Raw genomic sequence first — 27,483 nt, 5'->3', positions numbered from 1 at the left:
GATTATCTGACAACATCCTCTAAAGAAAGGGGGGGTGGGGGGGTGACCCAACTCGAAACGTACTAGCAAAACATTCAAGGCAGTTCAGAAAAGTGTTACAGACAATTCTTAATATCAAAACGTATTCAGAGGCCAACATAGATACATTTTCAATAGTGATGAATTTGCTTCATCAGGACCATCAAAAACTGGAAAAGAGAGTCAATGAGACGGAATCAGCCGTCACCTTGATGCGCCCCATGCTCAGGCACACACAATCTCAAATACAAAGCATGAGGGCCGACATTAAAAATCTTCAGTTATGAGCTAGAAGATGTGCAGTTAAGCACAATACACAACAACATCCATTTTGTGGGCCTCTTGGAATGTGTGGATGATCCGAACAAGGAGATGTTCCAAGAGCAATTTATTTATTTTATTTTATTTTGAAAGTCTTATATAGCGCGAACAAGATCCTTGCGGATATCAGAGCGCTTTACATAACAACAAAACAGTAAGTTGGAACAAACAATAGTGTGCAGGTAACAGTCATATAAAAACAATATTTGGAGCAAGAAATCTTAGGAGGATTAAACAAGTAGAGCATTTTAAACGGGCTCTAAAGAACTGGGGGCAAGGATGGCAATTGATCATGTAAGTTTTGCCATGAGCAAAGCTTTAACTTCTTTTTTGAACGATGCGGAAGAGTCATTCAGTCTGGTTTCAGGGGGAAGAGAGTTCCATATTTTGGGCGCCATCCCTGAGAAGGATCGTTTATAGGTTTTCTTCTTGATGAACCTTTGTGGTTTCAGTAGAAGTTTTCCAGCATTTCTAGAGGACCTAAGACCACCAGAGATAGTCAGTTTCTGCGCGAGATAGCTGGGGGTGTTGTGATGTAGGGCTTTATGAGTCATGCACGCAATTTTTAGATGGATTCTAGCTTCAAATGGTAGCCAGTTCAGGGCTTTAAGGTCAGGGGAAATGTGAGCCCTTCTTTTCGAGCCAGTGATGAGTCTAGCTGCCGCGTTGATAGTTGCTCGAAGTGGGGCTGCAGCAACTTTTGGGAGGCCACATAAGGAGACAATTCCGTACTCGACATGAGGGATAACTAGAGCTTGTACTGCCAATTTGAAGTCCTCGAAGGGCAGGAAGGGTTTTAGCTTCCTCAATGTATTTATCTGGAAATTAGCTCCTTTTGTAGCGTTGCTGATGTGTTTTTGCATCATTAGGTTGCTGTCGAGGGTAATTCCCAAGGATTTTGCTGAATCCACGATGGTTGGTTGAACGTTGAAGGCGGTAAGCTGTTTGATCAGGTCGTGCAATAAAGGGACTTTGACCGGTGGTGCTATGAGGAGGAATTCTGTTTTTAGCGCGTTCAGTTTGAGATGATGATCTGAAAGCCAGGACTGGGTGGTCCTGAGAGTGGAGTTAAGCAAATTAATGTCTTCTAGGGAGTTGATCTTGAGATAGAGTTGTGTGTCGTCCGCGTACATATGGAATTGTACGTTAGACGCATGCAGAATTTCAGTGATAGGTTCCATGAACAAGTTGAATAAGGTCGGCGAGAGTGCGGACCCTTGCGGAACCCCAAATGTTACAGGAGAGGAATTGGAGAGCGTGTTGTTGACCTTGAATTTTTGTGTACGGTTATGGAGGAAGGAGGTAAACCAATTTAACACTGTGCCAGACATACCCATTCTGTGCTCCAGAAGATCGATTAGTTTCTGGTGTTTGACCGTGTCAAAGGCTGAGGAAAGGTCTAGCAGAATGAGTAGGCACGCATCGTTCTGGTCAAGGATTTGTAGCGCATCATCAATAATGTGTGTCATGGCTGATTCAGTGCTGTGACCTGCTCTGAAACCTGATTGGTGTATATTTAGGAGTTCAAAGTGATCTATGTGATTGGTTAGTTGTCGGTGAACACATTTTTCCAGCAATTTGGCGAGGGTGGGAATATTGGATATGGGTCGATAATTGTTAAGATCCGTAGGGTCAGCAGTGGGTTTCTTTAGAGTAGGTGAGACTTGACCAACTTTGAGGGAGTCCGGGATGCAACCTTGATGAAGAGAGCTGTTAATGATTTTGGTCCAAAGTGGAAGAAGCCAAGGGGCAAGGTCTTTGACTGCGTTGGCAGGGAGGGGGTCAATGAGGTGATTGGCCGGTTTCAGGGAATTTAGGATTATGCTTAGGTCGTGTTCAGTGTACAAATCAAAGGAGGACCATGCTGCCTCGTTTTTAGGGCCAGGCTTAGGGTGGGGTTGGCCAGACGTGGTTGGAATGGAGGTGGAGATTTCTGTATTAGGAGCAGCGTGTGGAAGTTGGTTATTGAGGAGATCCTTCGAGATGTTGTCGGTCTTCAGATTAAAGAAAGTAGAGAATTCTTCACAGTTAGGTTGAGGGCGAGCTAGGTCTTGTAGCCGTCGGGGTGCATCCTTGGATTGATTTTTGATTAATTCGAAAAGTTTTTTTGGGCGTTTTTTTGCTTGGTTTAGTTGATGGCTGAAGAAATCAGCTTTAGTGAATGGTGAATAAACACTGTCCTGGAAGATCTTAAAATTCTCCACTAAATAGCACTCCATATACTAGGGTGCCCCACCCGGAGCGGCTCCATGGCCTGTGATCACACGGCTGCTTGATTACACAAACAGAGACCTCATTTTACAATTATTTCGAACAAAAGCCCTGTGACAGTTTGAGAAGAGTGTCATTATAGCTTACCTAGACTACACAGTGGAACTACAGCAAAGACAGAGGTCGTATACTGCGGTTAAACAACAACATCAGAAGAGGCCTGGGCCTGGATTCGCTTGAAAGGCACAGAAACCCTGACAATGAATGTTCCACCCAAGGAGGGCTGGTAGACTCAGAAATCGCAAAGAAGGCACAGTTAGAAATAAGGGAACAGCTCAACGAATGAGCAGACCGCAAAGGAGAGGGCACAAGTGGTAGCAGATGTTCTACAACATAGTCAGAACCCCTTCACTGTCCTCTCATCAAACTATGGTTCAAAATCTGAGACTGGCACCAATGGATCTTCTGGCTCGAGGGTTGAAGGCCCCAAGGGCCAGCACTCCTGCAATATCTGGCAGGTGACATAGTATGATACAGTAGTCTTGTTGTTTATTGTTGGGGGCTTGACTGGGAAACACTCACTAAAATCTTCAAAGGCAAGGTGCCCCATAAAAAAGGAGTCTTTCAAATTCGCAAGATTTTAGTCCATCATCTTCCTTTATTTATCCAAAAGAATTGCACAAGAAAAATGCTTCCTTTTCTAAAAATCAGCCAACGCGTTTTGTTCCTGGATGCCTAGGCAATTCATCAGGGCTCAGCATGTAGTGTAGTGTATTCACGGCGCCGAGCATTTTGCCCGGGCCGTTTTCGGCCCATTTTGTTACAGGGCCGATTTTGCAGCTACGCTGCAAAACCGTCCCTGTAACAAAAACAGCCCCCAGGGGCCCAAACCCGGCCCCACCCGTGCGGCGCACCGGGGGATTGCCCGGTGCCCGCTACGGCCAGTCTGGCCCTGCCCAGGTAATACCAAGGGGATACACAAGCAGGAGGAGAGGGGCGGATGAGGGTAAAAAACTGGGTCATACTTAACTGGGATGCATAGTCAGCCTCACCTTATAACCCTGCCTTTTTTCCAAGCTGGACATTGACATAATGGTAATGGAAGGCTACATATGTTGGTATATGTTACATTTGAGTGGCAGGATGCACAACAGGTGTCCTGCTGGGGGGGTGTTAGGAATGTTGTTATTCATGTTGGTACGAGGTTCTAGTAGAGGACAATGCCTCTGGAATCCCGACTGCATGTCAACTGCTAAGCTTCACCTCCCTAAACCCTCCATCAAGTCTGGCTCTCCGTCAGATCCATGCCGTCCCTCACTATTTCATATGGGTTCGGCCAGTATTAGTACACTTTTGGCCCTGCTCCTGAACAACAATCTTGGGTCAGGAATCTATTGAAAGAAAGCTTGCATATTGTCAATTCTAAAAAAAAACTCACTTGATCCCTCCAAAGTGAAAAATTACCAGCCCCTATCAGGCCTAGTTCTCCCAGACAAAATCTTGGAAATGTCCATTAATCATGAGATGGCGTGCTACTTAGAAGACAATGATCTCCTGGACACCACCCAACATGGCTTCAGACCGACCCACTTAACAGAATCAGACTTAGTCATGTTGGACTGGAAAGTATTTTCTGCCGACTCCTCCTGTTAGCATTATGCTTAAATCAGCATTTGCGGCACCATTTTGCTTTCAGTCGCCATTTTGTATGATGATCGAAATTAACTTCTGTCTCACTTCGTCTGTCTCAGCAGAAAGCAGCCTCGATATTTTTATTCTTTTATTTCATGCAATCCTCTAAGGCTGATTTTCATTGTACTAATGAATACATTATCACACCATTGCATACCTCTCTTGCTAGATAGGCCTGTTCTCATCTTCACAGTGGCGGGCACGGGCAGAGTGACCATGACACTGAGATAGCATGTACTCGGTCCCAGGAGTGTAGCTCATCCTTCTGTGCCTCCTTTGTTAACCTGCTCCAACTGGAAATTTCTAGCCTGGGCAGGTCTTTGGGGAATTGGAAATGTATAACATTCTATGTTACGTTGGTGGGGGCAGTCCCTCGGCAGCTATCTGAGGAGGCTGGTCAGACTAGACTCTGCTCGAGCGCATACTAATAAAGTAACTTTGGTTTGTATTCTCTAATGTTTGACCCGACTCTTCATTTGTATGGAAGGCTGGGACCAAATCAGGTCACTTCCTTCAGTCATGGCCACCGAGGGATTTCGTAAACAGCTTTGACAGTGGGGGAAGGGCTGTACTCATCCAGCTTGACCTCTCAGCAGCATATGACACTGTTTACCATCTGGTACTAACGCAAAGGCTGGAGTCAGTCAAAATTAAAGGGACGGCCCTAACCCTGCTCACCTCTTTCCTTACGTCGAGGGAACAGAGTCTGTGCTGGGGTAATCTGACATCTGATGCCTTTTCACTCCCTTGTGGGGTGTTCCTCAAGACTCAGCACTGTCCCCTACCCTACCCTGTTCAACATCTACATCACCGCTCTGGCTAAGCTGATTAAAGCACACTGGTTTTCGTTGGTTTCCTACACTGACGACACACAGATAGTCATATCCATATCCTCTGGTGCAGAAATAGTGGCTGGGAGGTTCCACACCTGCCTGAAACACATCATTGGGTGGATGCATCAGAATTATCTTAAACGTAACAGATAAAACAGAGGTGGTTGAGTTCGGAAAGGGACCATCACTCTGGAACCATCTGTGGTGGCCAGCAGAGGCAGGACGTCGGCCTGATCTCATTGATAAGGTCAGAAACTTAGGAGTTTTGTTCTATGATCAGCTTAATTTTTCAGGCCAGATCAATCTCCTAACCTCCTCATGTTTCTTCCTTATAAAAACACTGCACAAAACGTTCCCTTTCATTCCACAAGTACTGAGAAAAACTGTGATAGTGGCCTTAATTCTTTCCAGAATTGATTATTACAACGCTCTCTTCCTAGGCATCGACAAACGCCAACTATCTCCAGTCCTTGCAGAATGCCGCAGCACGGGTGCTGCTAAATATCCCTAAATTTCATCCCATTTCATTAGCATTAGGTACCTGCACTGGCTACCAGTCCAGCAAAGAACTGAATTTAAGGCTCTTTGCCTGGTGCATAAAGCACTGTACGGTGGAAGGCCTCGGCACCTACAGAATCTTTTTTCCTGGCATGTCCTGCGGCGGGACCCAAGATCATCCAGCAGAGGAATGGTTCAGGTCCCTAGAATTCGAAGGGCAAGTTGGGGGGGGAAAGAAGTCTCTCCCATTGGGCAGCTAAGCTTTGGAATACGCTGCCAGTTGCAACTAGATTACAATCAAACAGACTCTTGTTCAGGATGACGTTTAAGACTTGGTTATTCCTGTCAAGTAATTAGTAACTACTCCCCCTCTCAGGTGAAGCACATGTTACACATTACTTTTAGCACCAAGACGTCTCAGCATTTGTTGCGCTTAACAAATGATTACTTACTTATAGTTGAAGCCTGCAAAACCTGACACGACAGGAAATACTCACAGTTACATACATTAGAAGGTACACGGAGCGGCAGTTCGTTCATAGGGGCTTTTTACAGGTTGTATGATGTTACAACGCATTCTGTTGCAACGCACGGCTTTACCACGCATGGGTTACAACGCGAATGCAATTACTACGCATAACCTTTACCACGAAAATGCCTTTACCACGCATATTTTTACAACGATTTTCGTTGTAAATCTATGCATGTTAATGGCATGTTTTGGGTAAAGGTTATCTCCGATCCCTGCCCCAATTCTATAAACTGCTCCCGATTCCCACCCACAAACCCTTTTATCAAATACCCCTCCCCTTAACCCTAATAATTTACCCCATCTCTTCACAACCCCCTCATCCCTTACATTTTTATTTTTAAAAACGAAAATCCCCCTTACCTTTCCTCAACCTCTCCAAGCTCTTCCTTTGTGATGTTGCTCGTCGTAAAGAGGAAACGGAAGTGTCTTTCCGTTTCCTCTAACGACGCCGATTGCCTCCACATTGCGACAGAAACAGGTGAGTTTTTTTGGGGGGGCGACCACCCTCAAGCCCTCTTCTTTTTCGCATGTTTTTTTGGGGGGGGCGGGAAGACTCTCAAGCCTCCTTTTTTAATAAGAGCCTTTACCACACATGCCTTTACTACGTATTTCATAGTAAAGGTATGCGTGGTAAAGGCTATTCGTGGTAACCACCCATGCGTTGTAATGCATGCGTGGTTAATGTTATGCGTGGAAACGGCCGTGTTGTAGTGTCCATTTCCCCTTTTTACCCCTAGTGCTGCGACCCACTACGAGGCTCATTTGGCACTTATAATGATCACCGTACATCCTCCATTTATTTTATTTTGTTATGGGGCGGGGGACTCTCAGTGGGTGGGAAGAACAGCTGCTGCTGAGCTGCCCATGTCAGATTGGGCGGTATTGCTGCTCTGGTCAACCTGACACACGCAGTCTAGGCTTCCACATAAAGGCTGCCATGGAGCTGCGTCAGCAAAGATACAGCCCCATCCGTCTTCAGTGGAGCGTTGTGCTCGCATGCCCCAGTCAATCCTAGCACTGCTCCTATGCTGCTTTGTATTATATGCAGGTGCAGCATTAGAGCAGTGCTTGGATTGGCTGATGAGGGCCAGGAGGAGTCGGAGAGAGAAGTTTGACTACCTCTACACGAGGGTGCAGACAGAGAGAGTGAACCGCTGAAGGGATGTCTCGATTTAGGGACGGAGCGGAGCACAAGTCTAAATTCAGGGAAGGAAACTCTCTTTACCTCTCCTTTTATCATTTTCTTTGAGGTCGTTTTAATTAAATCCGAGAAACCTAGTTGCTGCACTACAACTTACAGAAAACACATTTTCTAACGCCCGGGTAAAGAAATAGCACTGGTTTCAGTGAACGCCCTGACTGTCGCTGATTTGTGTGACTGTGTAAGCGTGCGTAGGAGAGAGTATGTGGGCCTGCTCTGTCTTTCAAAATGTTTTTATTTATAAACATGATTCACTTGAATTTTGAAACATGCTTCTGTGTCATTAGCAGTCAACACCAGCAGCGGCTGGTCCATACGGGCGCCAGGGCGGCGCCCCACCTTTAAACTGCTAACTGTCTGCAGTTCGGCAACGGAATGTAAGCAGACGAACTGACAGCTTTCAATTTGTCTGTTTACATTTCCCGGGCCAGGCGGGTAAAAGTGCGCATGCCAACGCACAGCGCATGCAGGGGAGACTGTGGTCTGACTGTGCATGTGAGTGAGGAGCATGCGCTCCTCACTCACATTCAAAACCATTAGGTATGCTGCGCATGCCTAGTGTAGCGTGCAGGCCTCTGAATAGGATCCTGCTCGGGCGGTGACGTGTTTTACGCAAAGTCGCCCCATGCCCTATCAAATGCCAGGGTCAGCCGCCTCCCATCGCATCCAGTCTCCTGATTTGGCAGTTTAGTGTGCAAAAGAAAAGAGCGGGGTTAGTTCCACCACGTTGCAGAGGAGACGAGCGGAACTATTCATTAATTTAAGGAAGCCCAACTGGCTAGAAATTGCTGCCACTCAGTCAGTCTACTCTAAAGCCCTCATTATTAGGGAACTCCATTAGTAATACCGCACCCGGGAGTAACGATACCACGAAGATGGGTGTTTCCACGTTGCAAGATACTGGGCCACTATTATGTGCTCGGAAATAACTTCATGAAACTCAGCTTCCGCACCAATTGTAGCAGGGATTCCCGCCATGCTGGTCGGGTTTCTACATTTACATTTCACCAGAAAAACCCCAGTTGTGATTTAACGCACATTTTGTAATTCCAATTTAGGCAGAGACTTTTGTTTATGCCCGCATCCGAAGTAGAACGGAAAACAGAATATGGGATTCTGAAAGAAGTTACTAGAACACGATCTTTAAAAATGCTCTTCTGTTGAAGGTATTTTCTAAGCTGGTTTGATTTTTAGTTTTTGGCTTGAAATTATCGGTAGCCGTCTCACTCGCTTAAGGCCGCTGGCTTGTAACACGTGGGTATATTAGTGGCCAAGCTTTGCTCACTTGTAGCAAGATCTTGCACGTTGAATGCTTTCCATACAAAAGACACGTTTATATATGAAATATGAGACGCATCCTAAGGCACTGAATGGTCTGTGGTGGTTAATTAGTTACATGAAATGTATGTCTGCCATATTATGGGGTAACTGTGCATATGATGACAGACTGATGTGTGATGTGACACTTTAGTATATAAAAGCAATGGCAATCATTGATGCAGGTTGTATTTTGAGTGTATATCCTAGAGAAAAGTGATGTCATTCTGTGGTTATACTGAATAGGCAGCTACCAATATCATTTTCATGAGAAATCTTTTTTTATTGATGTCACAACTACGCTTTCACAAGTGCCTTATTAACCTTCTTACTTTCTCAAATTTGCTTGAAAATGCACTATTTGCCACATCTTTATTCAAAAGGTTCTCAGGGGAAGAACCCTCCTCCCGCCTCCAACCAGACTTTATGACAGTTGGGCTAGCTCGCTACGCTCGCTTGATACACATCAGTCACGCGATTTTGTTTACGCCCCACAACTTTCAACTGTCACCCGCCGCTCCTGGTCAACACACATGCGTCGGATGACTTTCAGCTTACGTGGCTCCCCTATGCTGCACTACAACCTACTTACAGCACTACACATTTTCTGACCCTGAGTGAAGAAATTAAAGTGTTTTTTAGTACAAGGTCTGACTTGTGCAGATTTGTGTGACTGTGGAAGCCTGTGTATGTGAGAAAGTATGTGTGCATGCTCTGTCTTTTAAAAAACTTTTTTTTAAACGTGATTCACTTGAATTTGGAAACATTCCTGTGTACCCACTCTAATGACAAGGGTATTAGTCAGTTGTCATGTACGTATATCAGAGAAGTTTCAGGGCTTGGACAAAGTGGGCTCTGGTCCAGTGCCCCCAGCCTTTAGGGGGCCCCCTGATAGAGCCAGTTCTGCAGTCTTGCCCTGATGACCTTGAATAATTCTTTAACAGATTTTTTTAAATACAACAGATTGTTTGAAATACCATTTCCTGTAATTTATGTTTAATGTAGGTGACGTGAGAGTCTATTGAAGACATTTTGCCAAGAAATGTTGGGTTTATGTTTCATGCAACATCCATTAAAAAAAGTTTATTTTAGATCAACACGGGACCTCACAGATGAGAAATGGGAGGGTGTCACAGAGATTATTTGCAGTAATATTAGTGAGCTGCTGCTGCTGTTTACAATATTGAAAACCCAAGTCACTATCCATGAATGTTAGATGTAAACACATTTAGAATTTACTCAAGTGTATCTGTGCACTGTCAGTGACCTGGCCAAAAAGAGCATGAAAGAGTTGACATTAAATCATAAATTCAAAACTGTTCCAAGCAGGGCCCCCCAAAATATGTTTGACCCAAGGACCCAAATGTCCTTAAGGTGTCCCCGGTATATATGTGGCCTAGTTTTTTATGATACATGAAGCAACATTTACAAGAAACAATGTTATTTTTTATGAAATCCAACATATCATCTCTTTCTACAGAGCATATACTCCTGAACTTGTGTATTTTAAGGTGCACTCGTATATGATAATGAAGAAAAGGGAGGCTAGTGAAGTCAAATATTTGCCTTAGGATCACACAGTTTGGTTAAGTGGGGGAGCCGGAATTGGTCCCAGGATTTCTGCTTTTACATTGTGCAGTTCAGACCTTAGGATCCTGTGGCTGCCACACTCATGCCATGAAAGTTGGAAATAACTTTTACGCCCACTACTTTAAAAAAAAAAAATCACTAGCCACCACTGGGTACAGGGTGAGGCTCTGAGGGGAAACTCCAGAGACATGCACGGACTCGCTCACAGGTGACAACAACATTACGCACTCTTGAGGCCATCCAACCTCTGAACGAAACCAATAACCTATACAGACATAGCTAATGGGGCAGCAATCGGCTCTGACCTATAATATCATGACCTGGAACTTAAGCGGTTTGGTCACACGTAGGATAAGACACGAGGACAACACATACCTAAGGAGCAGCAAACGCCTATAGTCTGCTTACAGAAAACACAGCTGACACAAACAGAACTATAGAAGGACAGAAGCGGAGGAGGGAACAAATATATGGAATGTCCTTCTCATCCTTTGCAAGAGGAGTGTTAATCTGTATATCTCCGGGGGACCCATATGTGGTCGAAACACACAGAATAGACTTGGAAGGCAGATATATTGTTCTTATAAAAAGAATATCAAATGAGTGCTAGGGTTTGTTGGTCCAATTTTTGGGGCTACTGACCAACATGCCAAAAATGGCACAAAGTGTCTGGCGCCTCCTATAATCTGCGGACTCCTTCCTATATGCTCCTCTTAAGTTCGCAGGTCTGAAAACAAGGCTGCGGACTAAATGAACTGATGTAGAGTCCTCTTTTACCGTCTGTGGTCTTGGTTTTGAGGCTGCAGACTATGGGCTAAGGAAGATTGTGCATGAAGGGGTCGGTGATCCAGTTGTCGAGATCGAAGACAACAGGTACAATTTTAGATGTGTCCTTCCGTGACCCTGAAAAATAGCGAACAGCCAGAAAAGTATTAAGGCCACAAATAGTTAAAACACTAAACTATCACTCACAAAATGACACACAGACCTTTCCCTGGCACTACCTTGAAACGTAAAGTGCCCATTCCACAGCCTCTCTTGCAAGACCATGGACCCCACTGGCCTAGGAACAAGAGGCCAGGACATGGAGGGAACAGCATGATGAAGACAAATTATGTTTCCCTTATGGGCATGAGGGAGATACATTTGGTGGTGGTTTAATTTTGCATAGTGGTGCTGGAACAACTTTCAGAGCGATATGCTGTCATCAATGTTACATCACCGAAGTCATAAGGATTGTGAAAGATCAGAGCCTCACACAAAGGACAAGTGTAGCAAATGAACCATGCCCAATTAGCAGGGAAATGGTAAAGTTGTAGTGTGCAGGCATGGTGTATTTGGTGCACACTGTTACAAATATATTACTAAAGCATGGTGTGGTATCAGACTATCATTTACAGACACCAGCAGACTACTTTACATTTTAAAAAGAAAAATGTTCATTTGCTAGGCATTCAAAAAATGAAACACAATTTTGAGAGGAGCATGAAACCTCAGATGGTGTTTCTTCAACTCGCTGTTACGTGATGCCCAATAATGGCACAGCTGAAAGAGCCAGATCTGCCACAAACATAGATTGCAGCTGCTCAGGATAAGGAGGAAGATGTGCTGTGCCTTGGCAATGCAGCTGAAAAAGAAAAACAGTCTGTTGTGTGGGAATTATTTACCCACTGAGAAGGGGGTTTGGGGGGGAATAGGTGCATCCAGAGGTATATGCAAACTCTACAAAACTAAGCTCAGTCGAGGGGGGTGGGGTGGGGGGGGGGGGGGTAAGAGGACATACACCCCGAGGACATCCAGTATGCAAACACATCTAAAGTTGAAGCATAAACAGGAGTACACCAGATGGCAGAGGGGAGGGAGAGAGCTGGAGCAGAGGCACTGGATGGCACAATATTGCCTTGATTGCCTGAAGACATGCTCCAGAAGTAAAAAGACGAGACTAATCCATACCTGCAACTGTTCATTCTCTGTTGTATCAAGTGCACACGTGGTGTGGGAGCAAAACAAAAAACTTGAAGGAGAGCAGATGGAGAATAACTACAAAAGGTTCCGCCAGAAACAAGGGATATTTGCTAAAAATGTTGCTCAAGAAAAGTTTAAAACACACAAAAACAACCCTCCGTCCCTAAAATGTTTCTTCTTGGAACCAAAACATGATGCTGATGCATGACTATGCATCAGTCCCAGGACGCGACACCTGCATGTTAGATGAAAAATCATCGTTTAACCATGATTCGTTTGTTTTAAATATATTTTTTATTCTTATTTTTCTCTTTTGATGTGTCGAATTGATAATTTCGATTTTCAAGTGCATGTTATATGCTCAAAAGGCCTTAATTACAGCATGTCGAAAAAATCCAATACAACAAGTAATCATGAAATAATTTTAACCCAATGCATTTCGGGCTTCTCGCCCTTCTTCAGGGGTAACTGTAAAACCTAGAACAAAACAACATATCAGAGACGCCTCAGAGGCACGATTCAAATCATTTAAGTTAAAAAGATCTAGACCTATAGCAATAGCAATACAAGGTAATTCAATTGCAGAAAACACTGTAATTGCAATGTCATGTTGAGACTTCAATAAAACATCCCATCTGTTGTTGAGCGAATGCTTCCCCCCCGTGATAAATGTAAATAAAATAACTGAATAGCAAATGGCAATAAACTCATGCCGTGACTCAATTATAACTCAGAAAGCAAAATAATTTAAAGAAACCTGCAAAATGAACTTTGAATAAAAGGAGTGCGGGTTGCCAACTAACCGAGTCTTCTTAGAACCACCAATTACAAACAAAGACAATGTCTCTTTTAAGTCTTAAGCCAGTGGGTGGCTTGCTGTTTGCCTGGCCGAAGGGAAGGATCTGTGTGGTCAACCACCACTGTGGGCCCTACACCCAACCCCCGAAGTGCATGACCAAAGGTGTGCACAACAAGGGTTGGGCACCTGCAATGGGCTGGATGTAGAGCCTGCAGTTGGTGTGCCAGTTATGGTTTGCATGCCTGTTGTGGCAGTTATGGAATGTGGTCCTAAACATAACTTGTGAATTTCAGTGACTTTCGGTTTAGGTTTGTGGCGATAACTGCATTTAAATGCGATTTATCAATACACACACGTATGTATTATATAACATTTTAATACATATCTATTTCTAAATGTATCTCATTTTTAATGTCCCTACAGCCCCACATGGGTAGCAACATATATAGCCAAGATTTGGGGTCAGAGGGCACCTCACACTAGTAGACCTCGGAAAACCTGAATCTGTCGCACTACTGATAGTTATGCAGCTCTACCACGTAGTGTCTCTTCCTACTTTACATTGTGCAGCACCTGAATGAACAATACAACTCCACAGTTCTGCAACCCTGGCAGGAAGTTACTAACACACTTTTAGGACATCCCCACTTATTAGCAGGGGCAGCTCCTCCGTTTCATCGGAGGAGAGTCACCCGATGAACCACAATGCCCAAAAAGAAGACCCAGAAATGAAAAATAAAATGGCACTAAATTTAATTTATTAAAATGTTATTTTTCATTCACCCGTCCCGAACCGAGGGTCAGGATGGGGCGGGGCCTGCTATGTGACTGCAGCAGGGAGGAGGGTGGGCTGCCTGGACAGTTCAAAGAGCACATGTCCTTTTGGTCTGCTGTCATGCGACGGCCAGCCAGACACACGCACTTTGAAACCTCTAACCCAGCTGTCTTAAGATGGCTAGGTTAGACCAAGTCTAGGCCTCTAGGTGCCTCAGGAGGGCCGAGAGAGTCTGCTCCATCCAATCCTGGTGCTGCTCTCATGCTGGTTATAGTATGAGAGCAATGGCAGGATTGGTTAGGGGAGTTGTTGAGGGTCCCGCTCTTGAGGCAGAGCCGAGAAGAAGAAAACCAGAGCGATGAGGAGCTTTCCGCTGGTAAGTGCCTTTTTATTTATTTTCTTTATTAATTGTTTTTATGCAGCTACCCACCCATTTGCCCGCCTCACCAATCGTTAGTGCTGCCAGCCGCGACTGCTTATAAGTAACAGTAGCCCTTGCACTATTTCCTTTTTTCTTGCTGCTAGAAATAAGTGCATTCAAAAATTGTGTTTGCTAATATTGGAATGGAATTTATTGTAGATGAAGTTGGTGTTTGTTTGGTGTTTAAACCAAGGTTTTGATTTCTTTAGGTCAGTTATGTCACATGTGCCTACTTTTAAAGCTCTGTGTGAAATTGTTACTTTGTTACTTTGCTTCAGCACTCTGTGCCTGGTTTGTTTATTAAAGGCCCGTTTTCGAAGTTCGGGTGTGAAGAACTACATTGTAGCAGCACAAGGCTGCTGGGGAGTTTTACCTACATTTATTTCTTGGTCGGATACTTTGGGTTATTTGTTGCAAGGCAGATGCTTGCCAGGGGAACTGCTTATGCTAGCAGCTGCCAGAAATTAGGTGAATGCATTTAAAGGCACAACCCTTTTTCCTGGGTGCTTGTTTTAATATATTTGCTATATATACATTTTTTAAAGATTGTGGGTGTTCAGTTCCCTATTGTTTGTTGATTTGAAGGACTGACTCCCGGGTAAATATGAGGAGGATTTTTTTTTATTTTTAAAGTAAACGTGAATTTTAAGATAATTCAGTTTCTAATTCTATTCATAACGTGGTCTCTGCATCATTGAGAAGTGTGGCCACTGCTATACGAAATGGCTAATGCTATTAAAAGCTCATTATCTTCTGCAGATGGGAGGCTACATTCCCAGCTAGGTGAATTATGTAGCCATGGCGGCAAAAGAATGATGTCGCATAACTAGGTTTTCTCTTTTGGGCATGAGGAAAATGAATTTGGTGGTGGGTTAATTTTGCACAGTGGTGTTGGAACAATTTTTAGAGTGTGTGTTTTTTTTTTTTTTTTTTTTTAAAAAACCCTTTATTTTAGATCAGTGACACAGCTATCCAGCCGACAACCCGGAGGTACGGCAGCTTTAGAGATTCAACACATGCTTGCGTCCACATATCACTGACAGGAGAGCCAAAGGTTCTATTTTGCATAAACATAAATACAACCCTAAACACAAGCAAGGCGACAGGTACTGTAAACACCAAGAGAGGTTCCCATCAGGGGGGACGAGCCCCATCACGTCCAACAGGCACAGGTCTATAGTAAGGGAAAGGAGGGAAAGGCAGAGACTCTAGAAACAATCACATATCAGCGGGAAAGTCAAAGCTGGAAAAAGACTAAGGGGAAAGTTGCTAGAGTGTGTGTTTTTATCATGTTACATCCCTGAAGTCAGAGATTATGGAAAATCCAAGCCTCACACAAAGAACAAGTGTAGCAAATGAGCCGCGCCCATTCAACAGGAGAGTGGTATGGGTGTGATATGTAGGTGCATTTGATGCACGGTGTCACAAATATATTACTAAAGAATGGTGTGGTAGCGGACCATCATTTACAGAAAGCATTTCTTTAAATTTCCTTTAAAATGGCCACAACATTAAAATAGTCACGCTGTTTTTTTTAGCAAATATTTACTATTTGTACATCATAAAGTAAAGTGTCCTGATTTGTTTTGATCCTACTAAAATCTTTGTTTCCATCACACAAACATGTGCTTCATTTGTGCTTCCCTAACATATGATGATTTTTTAAATATTTATACAGTCCATTTACAGGTATTTATATTTTGTTTTGGGTAGGTAAAACACGGAAATAATTCAGCCTTTCTTTCACACTCCCTGTATCCTAGTAAGACGGTCATATAGTTCACTTTACAACATCCTCTAACTTTGCAGCTGGAGAATGAAAAGAAAAACGCCAACCTCTATGTTAAAGGCTTAAGCAGCAGTTTATCAGAAGACATAGCTTGTCGTTTGGCTTCTGCCTTTGAGCGAACAGCAAATGTGTCAAGATAAAACCAAATTTCAGAGGCATCTTTATTTCTCAGTTATCTTCTGAACTCCAGCACGGTTATTTTTTCGGGGTGCTGCAGCACTCACAGCATCTCTACTTCCAGCGCCTATGACTATGGAGAGAGATAATGACTTGATGCCAACATGGCAAAACTCGATTGCGAGTATATGGGAGGCCCCCTCTGAGGATTTATGTTGACAGAATTTAAATGAATTCCATGAAAATGACAATATAATGGTGTTTATGATACTCCTCATATTGTTATTTTGGACAAGACGGTAGTCCCATATTTGAGTCTGGGATCTTTTGGCACTAAAAATCAGCAGAGTGGGCTCCTATGCTGTTTATTGATGAAGACATTAGGTCCAACATAAAAATGTTGAGTGGACAGGAGTGTTAGATCTAAATAAATGTTCCCAAAGCTGATCATATCTGGGAAATAGGCCATAACTCCAGGATTGGAGATGATGGGCCTGATTCACAAAGCTAAACTTAGACCAAAAGTCTAAGTTTAGACCTGAAGTCTAAGTCTAGACCTAAAGTTTAACTTTACTACTGCTAAAGTTAGACTTTTGGTCTAAGTTTAGACCAATAGTCTAACTTAGACCAAAAGTCTAACTTTACTACTACTAAAGTTACACTTTTGGTCTAAACTTAGACCAAAAGTCTAACTTTACTAGTAGTAAAGTTAGACTTTAGGTCTAAACTCAGGGCCCGATTCACAAAGATAAACTGAAACAAAAATCTAACTTTACGATTTTCGGTATTCAAAAAGGGTATTTACGAGTAGTAAGGTTAGACTTTTGTATCAGTTAAACTTAAGTTTTGATCTTAAGTTTAACTGAGACCAAAAGGTGAGACAAAAGACTAACTTTACTACTGGTAAATGCCCTTTGTGAATACTGAAAGTCGTAAAGTTAGACTTTCATCTCAGTTTACCTTTGTGAATCAGGCCCATAGACTTTTGGTCTAAGTTAACTTTTGTGAATCAGGCCCGATATTTTTTACGTTTTTAAGCCAAGGTGAAAGGTTTAGTTGGGGCACGGACCTCATGCCAAGATAAATTATTGGATACCCCAAGTCCTCGTTCCCATATTTCCTGTGCGCTGAAGAGGTAAAGAAGTAAGAGGGTCAATTGGACCAGGAAACATATTTTGGTTGGGCCCAAAGGGCGATCTGCTTTTTTATTAACATAAATGCGGGGCTTTCATTTCAGAGACGCAAGGGACAGTTGTTGCAAATTGATCCAAACTTGGAGAGCTAACAGGCTCAGATGTAGGGGAAAATTCTCAAGAGCCTCTGTTTGGGGATGAATTTAACACATTTGGTTGTACATTCAGATCTGTGAGTCTCTGGACAAGGCACAATCATCCCGGGCTTGTGTTTTGTGGATGGGTTTCTCCCAAGACTGGTGGCTATGGGGGTTGTTTCGCTAGCCGTGGGACTTTCTGCAGACCCTTCTAATTCCAGCAGTATGGATACTGAAGGCCAATATTCCTCCCACAAAGAAGAAAGGGAGAATGCTTTGTCATAATCGGAGGCCAAGCAAGAGCAGGCAGAACTCAAGGTAAATGTAGTGTCCTCTCCCCTTGTGACAGTGGAAGAAGGAAGGGCCTTTTTTGTTCAACAGTGGGGTTTAACATCTAAAGACCCATGTGCATTAAAGACGAAGAGGGTTTCAGGTAGAATTCTATGTACAATATAGACCAGAAGGCCTTTTCCAATTCATTTTGCTCATGAAGGCTGCTATTTGGTCACAGCAGCATAGGAGTTGTAGAAGAGGACTACAGAACCATGTCGTTTACACTCTAGGGTTTTTATCAGCAACCTGTTCGTAGTTCAGAAGAAAACCCAAAAATATCAGCCAGTAATACATTTGAGGGAGGCAAACCTATTTGTTCTGTTCCACCATTCTAAAAGGGAGACTATCATATGCCTGAGGAACATCCTAATTCCAGGGGACTGGATGGTGCATCTAGATTCAAAAGGTGCCTACCTGACTGTGTCAATATGTAAAGAGCACAGGAAGTCCCTGCAGTTTCTGTGGCAAGAACAAGTGTTCAGATTATGGTCCCCTCTATTTGATCCATCCTCCACTCCTTCATTGGTGCTTCACTAAGTTGATGAGGCTTCTGGCAGTGACCCTCAGAGCACAGGGACTGAGGATGGTGGTGCATCTGGATGATATCATATTGATGGGATAGAAGAGAGGGAGGCTGGTGAAGTAAGCAAATTCAGGGGCCATAGACCTTTTCAGCCATTGGGTTTCATTATCAATGTAGAAACACCAGGGTTGGTGCCCTCAAGAAGTATGGAATTTTGAGGGTTTCTGGTGGATACTGAAAAGGAAATTCTTGTGTTGCCAGTTTAAGGTGATAAAGAAGGCATTGAGGATGATATCGTCGCAACATCAGATTTCTCTCAGACAGTTGGTAAGGTTGGTAGGTCTGCTCTTTTCTTCAATTCAAGTAATTCTTCCAGGACCCCTTTACAACAGGGCTCTCCAGTGCCGAAGATGAGCCAACTTTAGAAAGGTCCGAACACTCACTAACAGTCCTATTAGATGAGAAGTCAAAAAAGGAGAGAAGTTGGTAGCTAAGTCATGTAGACACATGGAATGAGAGAGCCATCTTTCCTACGTCATCATATCTTGTCTTAGAAATAGAACAATATATGCCAGTTACATGACAGCAGTCAGGTACCTAAACAGGCTGTGAGGAACAAGGTCAAGGCTTTTGGTGAGTCTAGCCAGGTTAATTTGGGAATTTTGTCAACAGGAGCAAATATCTCTGGAGGCAGAGTATCTTTTGGGACTGAACAATGCAGTAATGGATTGGTATTCAAGGACAATTTCTGACACAAGTGAGTGGTGTCTGGATCTCCCAAGTATTTCAGACCCTGAACAAGACATAGGGTCCTTTCAGCATAGACCACTTTGTGTTCTGCTTTACAGCTCAGTTAGGATGTTCTAGCAGCAGATGCATTTATTCAGGATTGGTCCAGTAGGAATCTTTATGCTTTCCCACAATTTGTTCATGATTCCAAGATGTGTTTCCCAGATCTGCAGACAGTTGGCAATAATCACACTGATAACAACATTGCGGAGGGTGTAGCCCTGGTTATCTTCACTCCTAGGAATTGTCCGTCAATTTCCAAATTCTTACTCCATCCTTTCATCTGTTGAGGGACCCTGTGTGGCATTCTTACAACTTGGGTTTGTAGGGAAGGCTCAATCGGGTGGCACGGAGACTTTCTGGGGTGCTCACAGTCGTGCTGGGCCTTTCAGAATCAGCTTCTTCTTAAAACAAAGAGCCCTGAGCTAAAGGTACAACAAGGGCCTATAAGTCGGCATGGGAAACCTGGCATGGCTAGTGTGTGGGAAGAGGTATTGATCTTGTTTTCTCTGATGTCACATGTTATAAATGTTCTAGCATCCTTTGCAGTGGGACAGAAGGCTTATAGAACTATTAATGGATAAAGATCATCTACATCAATAGGACATCAGAAAGTTGAAAGTAAACCGCGTAGTTGTTAATTATTAAAGGATATTAGATATACGCATCAATCTAAGCCTCTGTATTCTACTTTAGCGGCAGTAGAGGCATATATACAGCCTTTCCTATCAATAGGACAATGTTAGGTTATCCTTAAAATTGTTTTCAGCAAAATGTGTAATGATGGTATGTTTGGTTTCTTTTCAAAGGTTTTTGAATGTTAGAGAACTAGATATTTCTGCCATGCATTTTTGTCCAGTGGGGGTTCATTTTACAATATCAAGATAAACTAATAATGCCTCTAATTCCATCGAGTTCCCTGCCTTTCCTCCACAACCTAAGTTGTGTGTGGTCAGATGTCTCAAGCAGAACATACATTTAAGAGAGAGTTTGAGGACATCTGACTGGCATCTTTAGATAGCTTTGTGCGTGTCACTTAAGCCCGTGTCTTTTACTATCCTTAGTTAATGGGTTAAAAGTATAATGGCCATGGTCAGCCACGGTCGGTGCAGGTAACAGCGGTGGGGCCAGGTTTGGTGGGGGGGGGGGGGGGGATTTCGAGGGACGATGCCGAGGGAACATTATTTATTTATTTATTTATTTAATATCCCCTCTGCATTGTCCCTCGAAATACCCCCCAACACTGCCCCACTGCCTCACCGCTGTTACCTGCATGGACCGCGGCTGGCCATGGCAGGGTTATACATGGATTGTTCTGGGACTCTTTTGTCAAGGGGTGAAATAGTTTCTAAGAATTTTTGGGCTGGGGCAAGGGGCAAAGTTGAAAGAGATTTTGAGAACTGCAGATTGGTCAAAGATATCTAGAGTTTACAATTTCTACTGTAAATCTATAGAGCATGTGGCTATAGCAATTGTGCAAAGGCTTTTACCCTGCATAATGGAGACTCCTAGCTTGTAATAAAATTACAGATTTTCCTAGATGATATTGAAGAAAAGTCCTGATTTTACCACAGAAGTGATGCGACTATTATCCCAGCTCTGATATTTGTGAGCCCTCCTTAGGGCAGGTGGTAATATATATCTGTTTGATTACTTCTAGTGGCAATCTTAACTAGCCAAGCAATGGGCTTAAGCATCTAATCATAATCTGGCTGGACCATGGCACGTGACACAAGTTGAACATTCATTCTAGGGGGTGGATGACCAAAGGAAAGACCTTCTTTGGCTGTTACTTGGTTTTCTGTAACTGTTTGTGATTTTTCATTATTTTTATAGAATATAGACTCTCTGACTCATGAAGAACAGAAGAAATGGTGTATGAACTGCTGGTGGCCGGCCGCACAGGGAGCTGCACCGATGCCCACTAACCACGCACGCAACTTGGGAGTCATCCTGGACTCCGCATTATCAATGACCCAGCAAGTGAACGCCATCTCGTCCTCCTGCTTCAACACCCTCGACATGCTCCGCAAAATCTACAGATGCATCCCCACCGGTACCAGAAGGACAGTCACCCTGGCCCTCGTCACTAGCAGACTGGACTACGGCAACGCTGTCTACGCAGGAACATCAGCCAAACTCCAGAAACTACTACAATGCATATAGAACGCCTCTGCACGCCTCATCTTCGACATCCCCCTACACAGCCACATCACAGCCCACCTGAAAGACCTATACTGGCTCCCCGTCAACAAGAGGATCACCTTCAAGCTCCTAACCCACGCTCACAAAGCTCTCCACAACACCGGACGAGTGTACCTCAACAAACGACTCACATTCTTCACCCCGAACCGCCAGCTGCGCTCCGCTGACCTCGCCCCCGTCCCCCGCATCCGTCGAGCGACCGCCGGCGGCAGATCGTTCTCCCACCTCGCCGCAAAAACCTGGAACACCCTCCCCATCCGCCTACGACAGACTCAGGACCTGCTGGCCTACAGGAGACTCCTCAAGACCTGGCTGTTCGAGCAGTAGCAGCACCCCTTCCCCCCCCCCAGCGCCTTGAGACCCTCACGGGTGAGTTGTGCGCTCTACAAATGTACTGATTGCTATTTATAGGTGGGGGGTGTCCTTAGTTTGTATTAATAACGTCCTGCCCAGGGAGAAGGATTGTGGGAGTTTTAGGGTTATTTTAAGTGCTGTACAAAATAAAGCAAAACGATAGACTGCCTAATACTTGCTTCCCTTGTATTTAATAAAATCAGGGTACTTCTTCAGCCTCATCTTGGAGAATCAGCAATCTTACGTCCGAGTTAATGCAAATCAGTTGAACATTTTTTGTGTTGTGTGTACTGTGGCAAGCCAGAATCCTTTTCTGAATTCTGAGCCTCACCTGCAAATATATGTGTAGCACCATTACAATTAAGCCTGGTCAAAACATGCATAATTTCTTATTTCCTTAGAGGAAATTACGTGAAATACCCATTACACAAGAAAATTTGTTAGTACACAAAATGCACTGTCTGCCTCTTAGCATTCAAAATGGACATGAGGAGGCATTTAATTCTCAGAAAATAGCTCAAATTCTATAGGATGCGAAAAACAGTTGCTCACATTTGCGTTGTTCCTGTGCTCCCACTATAAAAATGTTACCGGAATGAAATCTTGTTTATATGACATGGTGTAATAGGATAACCTTGAACATTATGCGTGGCAACTGTAATGAAAAATGCTGGAAATTACAAACGATTACATCAGTGTAAAGCAAGTTTCATCCGGCTTAATTCCAATCAAAAACACATATTATCACCCCAGCCACTTCATATTCTCAGCTCATAAAAAACAAACCTGGTAGCCATGCCTGTGGGCAAATGCAAAGTCTGGGAGACATAGGCTTCTGACCGATCGCTCCCTAATTCTAGAACTGGCTGATCAGGGGCATTGGTAACACCTACAGCTTTGTGCAGTTAAAACTCACCTTTTCTTGACCCTGTCTTTCTTACTTTATCACACCTTTCTGAAGCTTGCATCTGTAGAACTACCCAATGTACATGCCTCTCGGTCTGTATGATTTCTTTAAACTCACTGCCATTTATAATCCAAAATTAGCATAACCTCCTCCAGCCTTTTTAAAGTACTATGCCACATACCACAGTAAATGAGAATTGCATCGATGCATCACTTTAATCAAGATCTGTCTCTATGAATGAGTGCAACCAGTATCTGCTTATGTGCATTATGGTAACTGAGACATGATCCCACTCTATGCAGCAGTGTAATCAGGATATGTTTCTTTCCATCACTGTAACCAAGACCTTCATGTATGTGGCACTGTAATAAAGATCTGTCTCCATGCATTACTTGAACCAATATCTGCCTCTACTGTATTACTGCAACCAAGATTGGCCACTATGCATCAAGTAATGAAGAACTGGGTCTATGCATCATGTAGCAAATATCTGTCTCTATGCATCAAGTCTGCATCTGTATTATTGTAATTAATATCTTGCATCATTGCAACTAAGATCTTGCTGTTTGCAGTGTTTTAATTACCATCTTGAATGACGGAATGAACGAATGACGAGATTTGTATAGTGCGACCAGCTACTCAAAATTAATGGTCATTAAGACGCAGATTCTGTGCTTCTGAGTTGAAGGGGGAGGTTGTTCCAGATCTTGGCAGTGCATACTAGGAAGGAAGTCCCATTGCATCTTTATTAAGCAGGGGATTACTATAAAGTGAGCTTTGCTGGAACGTAGGCTTTTGCTAGGTTGCTACACTGTAATTCTTTTATTCAGCTAGCTGGCTCTGACATTGTGCATGGCTCGTGTGCTAGGGTGACAGCCTTAAAGAGAATTCTTTTGCTGACTGTGAGCCAGTGCAAGAAAGGGTGAGGATGCCTTTTCACAGGTTGAACAGAAGGTGTGCTGCCATGTTTTGAACCACTTGCAGTTGCTAGATTAGGTATGCAGGTAAACCCAGGTACAAGGCATTGGCGTAGTCCAATTGGGAGAGAATTGTGGCTCCGACTACCGTTTTGCGGGCCTTCCAGGGAAGAAGGAATTTTCTAACAGCTTTGAAGATTCACATACAGTTTCTGGCTACTGAGTGGAGCCGAGTCTTAAAAGAAAGATCGTTGTCGAAGATGACTCCCAGATTTCTTGCTGCCAAAGTGGGCAGAGGAGGGGTGGGATCATCTTTGGGCTATGCGCTAGCCCAACCCGGAAAAGGATTAGATTCTAACAAAAAGATTTTAGTTTTTCTGGATTGCATTGTAGTTGGCTTTCTTTAATCCAACCTAAAACTGCTTTCATGCAATCTGAGAAGAAGTCCTTGTAGGCGTCTGAGTGGCCCTCAAAGGAAAAGACTAACTGGGTGCCATCAGCATATGAAACTATATTGAACCGAACGACTCAACCAGAGTGACCAGGGGAGACATGTAAACATAAAATAGTGTTGGGCTGAGAGAGGAGTCCTAGGGGACCCCACTTTTTAAAGGATTGGTTTTTGAAAAAGTTGGTTTTGTCTAGACTGATTCTCACTCGGAAAGAAACAAGGCCAGTCAATCTAAGTCCTCTCCCCGGACACCACAGTTAAATAGGCATTGCAGGAGAATGCCGTAGGGGACAGGACCAAAAGCCGCTGATAGATCTTAACAGAATGAGTGCTGCATTGTGTCCGTGATCTAAGGATATTTTTCGTGACGCCGAGACTTCCAGCAATGCAGTTTCGTACTGTGTCATGAGCGGATGCCTCATTAGGAAGGGTGCAAAAGATCGTTGGATTCCAGAAATTCTGAGAGTTGTTTATTTACTATAGATTCACAAATGTTTGTGGCTGCTGGAAAGAAGGAAATGGGTTCTGAAGTTAGAAAGGATTTTACTATGTTTTGAGGGTTTCTTCAATAGCGGGATGACACCGGTTTTATTCCATATCAGGGTGACAGTGCTTGTTTGAAGTGAGGCGTTAAACACCTTTGTATAGAAAGGGCCTATAATCTCTGTTATTTGACCCATTTTGACTCATGAATTGGATCATTGTAGCTCTCCATGTATCACTGCAGATCTGACTTCACTATGTGCAACAATGTAAAAACATCTCACAGTGTAATGAAGTAGATCAGTGTAACCAAGAAAGGGTCGCTGCAGCAATTCCAAAGAACAATTTTGTATTTTTATGGCCTGGCTTGATTGCGCAGCTGTCGCCAGACAATTATGTGAGCATCACTATAGAGGGGCTTTGACTATGCCCACAGGTTGGGAGTCAGAAGTACATGTTTTGATTAGGCAGAAGGTGTGTGCTTCCATAACAAAAGTGGTTGCCCTCCATAAAGCTGTAATCATTTTGTTTATTTATCCAGCAGCCTGAGCTTGAACTTTTAGGGCCAAACACATGCCATTGGAATGCTATTTAAGTGTCTTAGATAACCAGATAGTTTTTGCCGTTTCTCTCTGGCAGCAGCAATGATGAGAAGAGGCCAGCCACTAACGTACACGGATTTTTAGGTCTAGCTTGAGACCTATTGGCATTGAAATTGCTAGTTTTTTGTTTTAAGGTGTGCACTTTACAAATAAACATGTTTTCAACTGCTCAGTGTAGATATAGGATTTCATGTAAAGGCACCTTGTGGATAATTAAGATCTACTTTTATAAAAGTTGAAGTTACCTTATTTGGTCTCTGGTGGAGGAAGGGTTTATTTAGCCCCTGGTTAGCCTGACCCAGTACCATTCACTGAACATGCACAGGTTTTGTTTCTTGCGAAATACTTTTTGCGGCACAATCCGTGCCTCCGTGCCAGATTTAAAAGCAATTCCCTGTAAACTGCAGCTGTCCATCAACTTTGCTTGCAGTTTCGTGGCTCTGATTCGTCCCTTTAGCTCATATAAACACCATCTATTTGAAAAGCAAAAGGAATCCGCTGTTTTCCTACGTGCTCGTGTACAAGCCAGCAGACACACTGCTTCCTCCCTGAATGAGGGGAGGGCGGGTTTGTTATCACTGCTGCATAACTTCTGATTTCGAAAACTGTGGAGCCGCAGATGAACGCAGCTCGCATCGGAGCAGCAGCTGTATTCTAGTCGGAATCTGGAAAGTTCACTTACCGACATTTCCTCCAGCACGGATCGAGTCCAGAAGAATTAGGAAAACAGAGACTATCTGGAACAAACAGGATTTCATGATTTAACAATTTGTCCTCCAGTCCGAGCAGACGAAAACAGTGAACTGATTCTGTCCGACCCCTTCGGGGGGCGTTGCTTTGCTTCTGCTGGGCGGGGAGGGATCCGTTACTCCCAAACCTGATTTGTGAGGAAAGACGTCCGTCATCAAGCCAGTCCCAGTCGCTGCTGAATTCCGCTTTCTATTGAGCAACATATAGGAACGAGGTACCAGAAAAGCGGATCCTCTGTATACCCACAGTCTCAAACTACCCACAAGATGCGCATGCAATCTTCTGCAGGCTCACATGATATTTGTTCACTCTCTTATAGCGCGAAATTGGTCCACCAATAGGCAATCACGCTTTTCATGAGTTATCCTGTCTGACAGCCAACTTCCAGATGACAGGGGTTGTTATTCCTTGCCGGAAGTGCTGTGTCTCTGGCCTTAAGTGCCTGGAAGCCAGCCTGCCTACTGAGAGAGGGAAATACCCTCCAACCCTGCAGGAGGTGTTGGAGCAAGAGCAAGGCTCTGTGCTGAGGGTCTACCCTAGGAACGGAGGCTGCAAAGACGGATTGGCGAGTCCGATAGAAAGGTCACAGTCTCTCCAGAAGTGAGGTGCCAAATGGAAATTGTGGATTGGCCGCCAACCTGGCCGCAGTGCAATGAGAATGATTGAAGGTGTCTTGCAGTTAATGTGAACAAACTGTGCCCATGGACATCTTTGCATCAAAGTCAAAACCCATGCCTGTCACCACTACTTCATTTACAAAGTGCACACCGTGACTGCTAGCATGCCTCTGTGTCCCTGTCTACGTGGCTGCCCATCTGCTGCTCAACATCAAGTGACTCAGAAGTGGGTCCAATGCCTGCCGTGAGCTCCCACCACCAGGATCTGCATTTGTGGAAGAACTCCAGGCTACCAATCTGGCTGCCCGTCCTGGTACAGCTTACCGAGATCGAAGGCCACTTCTGCAACCAACAAGTTTCATCCCAGAAGTGGGAGATATTGGAGACACTTGCTGCCAAAAAGACATGGAGACCTGCGCTGTGGCGAAACTGTATCAAAGGGACTGTATTGAAATGAGCACAAGCATTATTGAACTGGGTTATCTGCGCCTGAGCCTTGATTCGTGTTGTACAAAACTCCCTAACCTAAAGGGGACATGCCTAGATTCACAAGAGGAGGACCTTCTGGGAAATGGGAAAGGGGATGGGGGGCATTATCCCAAGGCACAATAGCTTCTGTGCCAATATATATTATTGTACCTGCTACTATTACCAATATCTCATTCCATCTAAAGTGAGTTCTCTTCCTATCCAAGTTAAGCACTGTGCTGGGCAAATATATTGTTTTGCCTGGTTGTTGAGCCTGAGTTTGTGCACCCCCACACTACCTCCCTGAGAAGCCTGTGATTGCTTCCCATTGTTAGCACTGAGACTCAAGTGCAGCAGAGGATGTACTTGACCCAGTTTGCACAGCCCTTTGGTTTGACATGTCCTTTAACCCCTCCCCTGCTCATGACGGAACCACTCCGTCATGAGCCACGGTCGCCGTGTGCTCATGATGGAATGGTTCCGTCATGCCGCGGCCGTTGGCGGCCGCTCCTCCCACGCTGCGCTGATTCCCCGCCTGTGCGGGCGATTAGCGCAGTGGGCGGAGTCATGACGGAACCACTCCGTCATGAGCACAGCTCAACCGTGGCTCATGACGGAGTGGCTCCGTCATGAGCACAGCGCCACCGTGCTGCCCCCAAACCCCCCCCCCCAGCGCTGCGGCGGAATTCCCGCCGCAGCGAAAGGGTTAATAGAAAGAGTATGTATTCAAACTGA

At 44.1% G+C, this 27,483-nt stretch overlaps 1 protein-coding gene across 1 annotated transcript in view; it reads right to left on the bottom strand.

Moving 5' to 3' along the window:
* Positions 1 to 25,753, bottom strand: part of CD302 (CD302 molecule) — a 237,817-nt gene extending 212,064 nt beyond the window's left edge. The window contains exon 1 of the mRNA XM_085645466.1: positions 25,596 to 25,753. Within this exon, the coding sequence (XP_085501592.1) occupies positions 25,596 to 25,671 (76 nt within the window). The 5' untranslated portion in view covers positions 25,672 to 25,753. The remainder of the gene's footprint in view (positions 1 to 25,595) is intronic.
* Between the last annotated feature and the right edge of the window lie 1,730 nt (positions 25,754 to 27,483).

Source organism: Triturus cristatus, chromosome 3_1 (assembly GCF_964204655.1).
Source record: "Triturus cristatus chromosome 3_1, aTriCri1.1, whole genome shotgun sequence".
NCBI classification, from domain to species: Eukaryota; Metazoa; Chordata; class Amphibia; order Caudata; family Salamandridae; genus Triturus; species Triturus cristatus.
The sequence above is the reverse complement of the archived record's forward strand: the minus strand, read 5'-3'. Positions and strand labels throughout refer to the sequence as shown.